At 37.9% G+C, this 10,576-nt stretch overlaps 1 protein-coding gene across 1 annotated transcript; it reads left to right on the top strand.

The window, feature by feature from the left end:
- The first annotated feature begins 1,125 nt into the window (after window positions 1-1,125).
- On the top strand, window positions 1,126-8,275 carry TMEM33 (transmembrane protein 33). Its single transcript, XM_009706309.1, has 6 exons — window positions 1,126-1,215; window positions 1,633-1,820; window positions 2,794-2,861; window positions 3,652-3,785; window positions 6,588-6,671; window positions 8,056-8,275. The coding sequence occupies exons 1-6, from the start codon at window positions 1,130-1,132 to the stop codon at window positions 8,183-8,185; spliced, it is 690 nt and encodes a 229-aa protein (XP_009704611.1). The 5' UTR covers window positions 1,126-1,129; the 3' UTR covers window positions 8,186-8,275.
- Window positions 8,276-10,576: the final 2,301 nt, after the last annotated feature.

Here is a 10,576-nt window from a genome sequence, read left to right as displayed (position 1 = left end):
AATGGCGGTATGGCCGACTGCTCGCCCGTTGCGGGCAGGGGGAAGCGGCTCTTTCACTTTCTGGTTGAAAATGTGCTCTTGCTGCGCCGCCGTTCTCGGAAGTCCCTCAATCAAAACTAATTCCGTGTGGCAGCAGCTATATGTCTGTAGTTATATTGTGTAAGTAAGGCAGTAGATAGTGATATGAAGGCGCTTGCAGGTTAGTTAGTTTAACTTCTGGTTATTTTTGTAAAAACGGTCTAGGAACATAGAGGAGAAGAGACTTCTTCAAAAGCTGGTTCAAATTCGGAAAAAAATTTTTGAGTTCTTCCAGGCGAAAGCAAGCTGATGTTTTGACTCTTAGGCACCTAATAGCCAAAAGCATGCTGTGTTTCATTAGAGCCTTTCTGGAATGGGGACTATATCAGGAGTGAAAAGGGCTGTGGTTAAGGAGAACTCAACAACAGGAGAGGTGCTAGATTACCGTTAAAAGCTTTTTGCTTTTTTGAGGCCAAGAATGTGTAGGCCAAAATGATACCACTTTCCTTATAATATAGTTATGCTAACTTTACCTGACCCCTTGTTTTTTTTCTCCTCAGTAGGAATTCTGGACATTTAGCCCCAGGTGTGTGCAGTGTATACTAAAAGGAACCTTGAAGCCATAAATGAAAAAGCCAGTCAGGTCTAAAGACCTTGCATGATATAATTTTTGAAGCTGGCTGTTTAGTGAGGTTGGTTTGTATAGAAAAACTGCGTTCGTAGAAGATCTTGCCAGTATATCTGGTTGTAATGTACAAAGGAGCCTTTTTGTTCTGAGGAAGCCCAGCTATTTTTGATCTGGTTAGTAACGTCATATGAGTCAAGTATCACAGAACAAAAAGGTGCTCTTCACTTCGAGCTATAATATGCTTCTAGTCACTTTTTGTTCTGAGGAAGCCCAGCTATTTTTGATCTGGTTAGTAACGTCATATGAGTCAAGTATCACAACAAAAAGGTGCTCTTCACTTTGAGCTATAATATGTTTCTAGTCAAGGTTGGAGAAAGACTTACAATTTAATGTAGAAGAGAAGAATGTTCATTGTATGCAAATATTGATACCAACTCCTGTGGGGGTTGGGTTTTTTCTTTTCTTCTAATGTAGCAATTTCTGATGGCTAACAAGTTGGACACAGCAATGTGGATTTCCCGCTTGTTCACAGTTTACTGCTCAGCTTTATTTGTCCTGCCTCTTCTAGGGTATGTATTGTAATATTGTAAGATAGCATTAAAAAGTTACAAAATAACTACACTCCCTTTTCATAGAGCTGTTTTTCAGGTAATGGTAAACTTTTATTATTCAGCTTACTTGGGTACTTTTTGTCAGAACAGTTTACAGATTTTAGATGTGTTTAGAAAATATGCTGAGCAACTGTAAAGTAGTGGCAAATGCATGTTTTTATGTGTAGTGAGAGAGTAATATATTGAGTTGTTTTACCTTTGGCACCTGCAGTAAGTCAGTGTTACCAGTTTTTGAGTTGTATTTTACTAATAGTGCTTATGTATGATAATAGAAATACTTCAGGTATTGTGCAATTGTGATGCAATTCTCAGGGGTGGAAGACTTCTGAGCAGGGGCTTGGTTCATATGGTAACATCTCCTCTGATGATTTGCAGGTTGCATGAAGCAGCAAGCTTTTATCAGCGTGCCTTGCTGGCAAATGCTGTTACTAGTGCCCTCCGACTACACCAAAGGCTACCGCACTTTCAGCTTAGCAGGGCATTTCTGGCCCAGGCTTTGCTGGAGGACAGCTGCCACTACCTGCTGTACTCTCTTATCTTTGTGAATTCCTACCCTGTTACAAGTATCCTTTACTTGTGTCATCCTGGTAATGTTTTTAAATATCTTAAAAACTTGATTCTTTTCATCACCTGTGCTATGATTTGAAAAACTAGTTTAAACTAGAATATGTTTGCTATTCATAGAACATACTCTGTAAAATAGGAGAGGCTTATATTGGTTGATCCATATTCAGGTTAATCACCTCTATAACTAGTGCACTGCAGTCTCTGGCTACTTAGTTTTTCTTTTCCTGAAACTTAAGTTCAGTGGATTTTATGACTAGCCTCAAGTGATACTTTGAGAAGTTGTTAACTTTCATTTATTACCAGTACAGAGTTTATGTGACTCCTCACTGTAAGTAGGACATATATCATGTAGAGAGACAATTATTTAGTAGTAGCTTTTTCAGATAAGTTATTAAACAGATAAAGTCTGCAAAAAAAGACTTACTCCTGTGGCTCGCCAAAGGTGACATGTAAGAACTGACTTTCCTTTGTGCCACTTTGTATGTAAGCTTAATGTATTACTCTTAAAATGTCTCTGGTAGAGGAATGTCTGCATTCTTGCTCTCTTAAAATCTGAATGACTGGCAACTGCACGTTCTTTTGTAAAGAAATGCATTTTGTAGAATCTCTTAAAAATATGATGACTGCATTTATTTGATAGATTTTAAGTAGTAACTTCATGTGTGTCTTTCATGCAGAAAGATTACATTTCAGTAGAAATGCACTGGTGTGTAATGGCATATGTTGTACTTTTGCATACCTGCAGACACACATGTTTTGAAGTTAATAAAAAAGCACAGTGAAGCAGTGTAAGATGCAAAAGGAAGAGCTGTAAATATAGATGTTAGAAATATGTGTCTTAATCCAGTACAGGTCATTCCAGCCATCCTCTTCCAAAGCGCCATCAAGGTGTGACTTCTGTGTTAGCACAACATCACAGAGAAATGAAGCACTTGTGCAGCCTATAGTTTTCCTTATCGCTTGCTTCAGTGAGTATTTTTCCAGTTCTGCTGTTCTCTTTGCTTCATGCTGCCACATATACAAAGAAGGTTCTTGATGTAAGTATGATAAGATTAATACTGTTGATATTCTTGGGGTTTATAAAAAGACTTGAGTTGTAGCTAAAGGAAACTGTAACTGCACCAGAGGAATTACGAGTGAAATTGTAGTATGGAATCTCAGCACAGAAAATCTAAGAAGTCTTTTTTTGGTGTGTGGTTTTTTTTTCTCCTTTTCTGTTATGACTCAGTGATATGTAGGAGTTGACAGTAATTATTTTTCTTCAAATGCTGTTCTTTGAAGGATGCAAAAGCTATGTAACAGTTAAGTTGAAACTTAAGACATGTCTCTTTGAGCTAAACCATAGCTTGTGAATTTCACATAAACCTGTGAAATTCAATATTCTATTTCAGTAGTAAAATCACAAACTGCAGGGTGAGGCTAGCAAGCAAAATACTTGGCAGTTGGACCTGCTGCTCAGTGAAGAGCTTTGTGCAGCTTAATGTAACTCCAGCCTTTGGTTTTCCGCTCTGGGCTATCTTGCTGCCATAGGCACTTCCTCCTAGTGGACAGAGTAAGGCTTGTGACCATCTCTATGCAGTTGAACCTAAAATGGGTGGCTGAGGGAATTGCAGCACCTCATGTTTTTAATTGAACTCTCTATAATTATGGAGTTCCAAGCTTCCAGTAGTGTTCTTTGGGATACTAATCTCAATAGTTTTAAAGGGTCTAGTCTTAAAATGCTGAAATAACTTGTAAATTATGATTGTCAGTATTTTGGTTTCTTTGTGGTAGAGAAGATAGGTTTAACTTGCATGTTTTCTGGCAATCCTTTTCTCTTCTTTAAAGGCACGAAGTTCAAACAGCCTGCCCTTTCTGAGAAATCTTTTAGAGAAACTGAATGCTAATCAACAGAATATTCTAAAATTCATTGCTTGCAATGAAATTTTCCTGATGCCAGCTACAGTTTTTATGCTCTTCAGGTAAGAATTACTATAAATATTTTCAGAATTAGAAACTTTCTACACAAGGTTAAACAAAGTTTAACATCTTTGTTGGTGACATGGACGGTGGGATTGAGTGCACTCTCGGCAAGTTTGCCAACGACACCAAGGTGTGTGGTGTGGTTGACACGCTGGAGGGAAGGGATGCCACCCAGAGGGACTTGGACAGGCTGTACAGGTCAGCCTGTGCAAACCTCATGAAGTTCAACAGGGCTAAGTGCAGGGTCCTACACCTGGGTGGGGCAATCCCAAGCATGAATACAGGCTGGGCAGAGAATGGATTGAGAGCAACCCTGAGGAGAAGGACTTGGGAGTGTTGGTTGATGAGAAGCTCAACATGAGCCGGCAATGTGCACTTGCAGCTCAGAAAACCAACCATATCCTGGGCTGCATCCAAAGCAGTGTGACCAGCAGGTCGAGGGAGGGGATTCTCCCCCTCTACTCCGCTCTGGTGAGACCCCCCCTGCAGTACTGCCTTCAGCCCTGGGGCCCCCAACACAAGAAGGACATGGACCTGTTGGAGCAAGTCCAGAGGAGGCCACGAAGATGATCCAAGGGCTGGAGCACCTCTCCTGTGAAGACAGGCTGAGAGAGTTGGGGTTGTTCAGCCTGGAGAAGACTCTGGGGAGACCTTAGAGCAGCCTTTCAATACCTAAGGGTAGCCTACAAGAAAGCTGGGGAGGGACTTTTGATAAGGGCATGGAGTGATAGGACAAGGGGCAATGGCTTTAAACTGGAAGAGGGTAGATTTATATAAGATATTAGGAAGAAAGTTTCACCATGAGGGTGGTGAAGCACTGGAAGAGGTTGCCCAGAGAAGCTGTGGATGCCGCATCCCTGGAAGTGTTCAAGGCCAGGTTGGATGGGGCTTTGAGCACCCTGGTCTAGTGGAAGGTGTCCCTGCCCATGGCAGGAAGGTTGGAACAAGATGATCTTTAAGGTCCCTTCCAACCAAACCATTCTATGATATGATTCTATGAAGATTACTTTTTGCAGTTGAGATCTCTGTGGATCACAGATGTCCGTTTGTATGGTTCTGGCTGATCAAGTTGGTGCATCGTGAAATTGAAAAGCATTCACTCCTATATAACTGAGCATCAAAAAACCCTTCCCTTTCATAGCATGGGTGACATTGTTGGGTCAACAAAGTTTTTCAGGCTTGTAACTTGTGTTCTCCTACGTTGTTCAGCAAGTTTAATTTTGAGCAGTGTAATAGAATATTAAATTCTTTACCTTCACTGAAAGTGAACTCTTATTTTTAATTGTTAGATTCCAGAAATTTAAGTGGCATGAAATTTCATTGTGCTAAAAGTATGCAAGCAGGAGTAGGTTATGTCCTCTCCTGTGTTACTTCTGACTGGTGACCCTTGCCTTTTTTTTTTTTCCCATTTTTTATTCCATGTGGTTTTGCCTGCTGTGCAGCCTGTTGAATTCATTTTGGGGGTCTTGTGGTGTTGGAATCCTGCTAAAATCATATAGGCATTGCAACCTGCCAGTCACTGAAGTTTGGGTCATTGCCTTTTAATATTGGAGGGGAAATAATGCCCTTTGTTCTATACAAGTCATAGCACAGTGAGAGCATTTGTCTTGAGTGGTCTCGCAGGCAGCAGAAGGGAGGCTTTATCTTCTTGGAAGTTGATAGAATGCATAATTTATCTTTTGATATGTCCGCTGAACACGTCAATGCTTCAGCCTTGAAGGATTCCATTTCATTTAAGACCACTTAGAAACTGACAGATATGCTCTGCATCCAGTATCTGAAACTTTCAAGTGCTTTAAACTTCTCTGTAGGAAAATCTGCCCCCCTTCCCCCGCCCCCAGAGAATTTAGTATGTGAAGTGTTGCTACTTGGTATATCATCTAGTAGATATGGAAGCTCATAAAAGATGATATACCAAATCTTAAAATTGTGTAATAGTTAAATGCAGCTATTGTGAGAATTTGTATTAGCATATTAAATTGCTTGTAAATACTGTACAGTTGCAAGATTTCCTATTTTCCCTCTCCTTTTCACTTTGTATTTTTTCTTCGGGGTAAACGCATTGCTTGTACTTGAAGGAGCTGTAGTTACTGGAACTGTCATGTTCAACTTCAAAGAGAGCTTTTTAATATTGTGTTATATAAAGAAACTTTAGTCATTAAAATTAAACTCATGGTATTTGTGTGCTTTGCTATGTATTGTTGTATGCTACCCTTTCACTATTTTACAGCACCATTATGTGAAATGGCAGCTGTGTAAAGTATCAAACCTCAGTTTTGGTGTAACTGAAATAGTCGGATATCAGCTTGTATTAATGTGTCAATACATCTCTAATAGTCTCCACTGTGTTCTGAGAAGTTTTGCAAAAGATGCTAGAAATATGGTCCAGATATTCGAAGTGCTATGATTAGAGCTGAAAAAGCTTGCTGTGACTGGACTATTTATGTCAGCCCATTTCTGTGCTTGACCAGTCAGCTTTTTCTTAATACTGAACAGGCATCCACTATAACTTCTGTGATTCTTTGCCTACGACCAGAAATGAGGCATATAAAAAGATTTCATAAAATCAGTTCAAGAATGGCACTTCTTTAACTGCTTCATTGAGCAGTTTTATTCTATAATGTAAGTTTCTGCTTTTGTAGGTGTATGGTTATGTACTTTTTCTTGTCAGAACTAGATTATCTGAAGCAATGTGACCCCAATCTAGAATTTTTGAGATGAGTTTGCTCGCTTTTATTAGGAAAAGTCCTGATTTTTTTTTTTGGGTCAGTATTAAGCTCTACTTCTCTATTCTCTTTCAGTGGGCAAGGGAGCCTGCTCCAGCCGTTCATTTACTATAGATTTCTTACATTGCGCTACTCTTCTCGGCGGAATCCATACTGTCGGTAAGCACTAAATTGATTTTGGAAGTTAATGTTTCACTGCATAGTGTTAGGCACTCAGAAATTTTTCATTCTAAAATGAATGCGTAACTTGTAATACTAAATCTGCAAATGATAGTTACAGAATGTGGAGTACATCTGGATGCTAAAAAACCAGCTGGTTCAAGGTTACATGTATTTCATGTAACTGAACTTTTCTGAAATGTACCACCATTCCTGAATGGGAGCTTTCAGAACATGCTTGTGTAATTATAACTATGCTTTGGGAGAAGAAATTCTTTTAATTGTTCTGCAACCATTTACCAGAAAAATACCCTTAATTTTAGATTCCAGGCCTATCTGAGTCTAAGTCTATACATGAACAGGCACTTACGAACTTGTGTAATGTTGACCAAAAAAAAATAAAAAAAATCTCTTATCTTAAACACGTTCATTACCTCCTTTAGTTAAATTCGTAAGTCAAGTTAATTATAATTGAAATAGAGCATTATTGATTTCGTTTGAAAGTTAGTCAAGCCAATAGTATTTCTTTAAACTTTGAACCATAAATATTTCTATGAGGATTTTCTCAGGTCAGTGCTTTCTCAGAACTCTTCTTATGACAAGTGTTGTATAGCATAAGATTTTGTGAACATACCTACCAGTCTGATCACTACTCAGTTAGAAAATGGTTTGCTAAAGTATCAAGGAAGTGGCTTTGGCTGCCACGGTATGCAAAGAAAGGTATGAGAATCATAAACTGAATTGCCTCCTATTCACTGCTATTTTGTAGGAAATCAATTGTTCCACCTTAGTACATGTATTTTTTTTTAACCAAAAAAAAAAAAATCTATCAAGGCACTTTACTACTTTGGCATCTAAAAATGGTTCAAGTTGTGCAATACTAAAACTAAGTTTTGATAGAACTAGTTTACCCAATATGTTCTGCTGGCATTTATGTAGTTTTAAGGGAAACTGGTGGTGTGGGTTTTATTTCTCATGTCTGTCTTCTAATAGTTGCTTCTAGAGTGCAGGGTTCTTGCATTCTGGCAAGAAGCAGCACAAACAAACAATTACCTCCTAACTCCTTATGCTATTTCTGATAAAGCATTACTCTCTCTTTTTTTAATAGTTTTTTTTGCTTGAAGGTGGAATTTTTCTGCTGTCTTTATATCTGTCCTCAGCTGGAAGCTGTTGAACTAAAGTTAATTAAAATGTTAATGTGTTAAAGGGCAAGAATTCTGAAACTCTTGCAAGATACTGCAACACTGAGTTGATCTAAAGAACTTGCTAACTAGAGTGTGTGGGAGTTCTTGAGAGAAGTGAATGAAAAAGATACATTTAGATGATACTTACTTTTAATAAATGCTGTAGGATTTTAAAACTCTCTTTAAATCTGATTTTTCAGGACTCTCTTCACCGAGCTGAGAATTGTTGTTGAACACTTAATAATGAAGCCCTCATGCCCTGTTTTTGTAAGAAGACTATGCCTCAGCAGCATTTCCTTTATAAGCAGATTGGCACCAACTGTTGCATAGCCAAATTTCAGGCACTGGTGTTTTGTGAACGTTATGAGCAGCGGGCACTTCTGCTGATGATTATAAATTCCTGGTTCTACACTGATCTCACTCCAGACTGTATAAAAGTGTGTATATGCTTTTCTTGGAGATAAGTCATGGAAATTTAAAATTACTCTGCTGTATTGCTAATCGGTGAAAAAAACAAACAAAAAAACCCAGAAAAGTAGGTGCATCCTATCCAAAACATGGCCAGTCATACAGAATTGGGGTTTTTTTTAAGGAATCAAGGATTGTTTGAGGTTGTGCTCAGTAGGTTTATGTTAGTTGGAACTATAGCTACTGTAGGATGTCTCCAGTGGACAGCAGTTGGTACACATACCTATGCAGTACACTTTGGACAGTATTCTTCTGCTTACTAGATGTATCTGTAGAACCGTTTTGTCTAAATTATATACTCAATGTAAAAATATGGCCCACTTAGATTTTTAACCCCTTTTGTTAAATTCAGTCAAGCTGACATAGTTAACACCTTTTCTGAAGGAGAGGCTATTTTTGTTAATACTACTTAAAAAGAACTCTTCCAAGATTCTACCTTGTGACATACTCTTACATTACGTTGTTGGAAGAAATCTCAAGATTCTGATCACAGAAAACTCTGTGCGGTTATCTTGTCATAACAAGATGTTTTACCAAGCCAAATTGCTGACCTGTAGACTTTTCAGACAAAGATGCAATGCTTAAACTTTTAACCATTTCTTAAGTGAACTAATCAATATAAATGAAGTAACTTTTGCAGAATTGTTGCAGATTTGGTTTTGTGTCCACACAAATGTGAAACGGCAGTAATTCAAGCATGTCAGCTTTTTAGAAAATTAATCTTTAGCTAGCTCTATATAAATTATTCTTCCAGCTTCTGAGATTCTCATTGTGATGGGAAATTTGCACAAAGGATTGCACCTGTTTAGACATCTTCTGAAAGAAATGGGTATGGGATTTTTTGGCATAAATCCATCGGATGACTGATCTGAAACCAGTGTCATGACTACAGAAGTGAATATTAAATTGAGTGCTTATTATGCATTCACGCAGCAGCTGAAAGGTAGGTCATGGAAAAGGAATATTATCTGTCTGAACACAACTTATTTCCATAAATTCAAGGCAAAGTATTTGCCTCATCTTATGTAGTTAATGTTAGTATTCTAATTGCATAAAATTAAATGGTTTTCATTGGCCTTTTGTAAACTTCTATAGCACTGTACTTAACTATTCTTCTTTGGTCAGAGAAATCTTATGTGAAACACTCAAACACGGTCTTGAAGCAAAGTATTTTCCTGTAACTTACTGAGTTATCTTGTTTGTGATGTGGATATCATTCAGACTTTCCAGTTGTATTCATTTGTTAGATGAGAGCCATGTATTTATAAACTTCATTTTTTGCTCAACCTCTTGGTACTGATGAACCAATTGGTAATTGAATATGATATTCTTTGACTACTTGTCTTGCTCTCTGAACATGATTAGCTATTTATAGAACACTTGCACACTGCAGAAGCAACTGCATGCAGTAATGGTCTACAGCTGCTAAAGACTTGCAACGAGATTCACTATATGTATATCCTGAAGACTTTTATAAAAACTAAAATTTCTACTGCAATAAAAGGAGTGTTAAATGTAATTTGCTAGGCTCTCCAAGCTTATTTTCTCTCTAACAGAACATACTGATGCTTGAACCTGGAAGTTGAGCAGAATGCTGTCCTGCGTGTATGTGTGCATGTTCTTATATTCCCACTGCTGCTTCTGAATTGGGGCATAAAGTCTTGTGTGTTTGTAAATTATTTTATAGGGAATTTTTGCCTTCTAAAGTGCAAAAATTTATCACCCTTTCCATCAAAATTTAACCCAAGAATAAGCACTGCAACAATGGTATTTAATCAGAGCAGAAATCTAGACTTACTTATTACCATTTCAATTCTTCAGCACTATTCTAGATCCTCTTTCATGTTACATGGTATATTTTTTCAAGTAGAGACATCAGACTCTGTTCGGTTTTTTGCACCACTGATTTAAAAATGAATTTGGTCGTCTAAATTGGTTCCCCATACTGGGAATGGAAAGCAAATATGTTTGTAACACTGTAAGCCAAATAACATGTTACTTCAGAGCAAATTTTTGTGGTCTAAGACTGCTGTTATGGGTGCAGTCTACTATTCCTTTAATTGTATGCTGTTAATAAATTAGAGAGGAGTCTAAATTGGATATGATGCTTTGCAACTGAAGGATGCTAAGTCTTGAGATCCAACTCTATGAATGGACGACGAAGACGAAAATGAGCAAGTGAATGAGATTTCAGTAAGAGAGTTGGAAGACAGTGCCATGAAGTAGAGCTTATATGTGGATACTGAATTTCTT

This window comes from Cariama cristata, unplaced genomic scaffold (genome assembly GCF_000690535.1).
Source record: "Cariama cristata isolate BGI_N322 unplaced genomic scaffold, ASM69053v1 scaffold14030, whole genome shotgun sequence".
In the NCBI taxonomy this organism is placed as follows: domain Eukaryota; kingdom Metazoa; phylum Chordata; class Aves; order Cariamiformes; family Cariamidae; genus Cariama; species Cariama cristata.
The sequence above is the reverse complement of the archived record's forward strand: the minus strand, read 5'-3'. Positions and strand labels throughout refer to the sequence as shown.

Excerpts from the sequence above, each read along its gene's own strand:
- TMEM33 (XM_009706309.1), top strand. The coding sequence starts at position 1,130 with ATGGCTAACAAGTTGGACACAGCAATGTGGATTTCCCGCTTGTTCACA. Across the intron at positions 1,216-1,632 it reads TTTGTCCTGCCTCTTCTAGG|GTTGCATGAAGCAGCAAGCT; the intron begins GTATGTATTGTA and ends GATGATTTGCAG. Across the intron at positions 6,672-8,055 it reads CGGCGGAATCCATACTGTCG|GACTCTCTTCACCGAGCTGA; the intron begins GTAAGCACTAAA and ends CTGATTTTTCAG.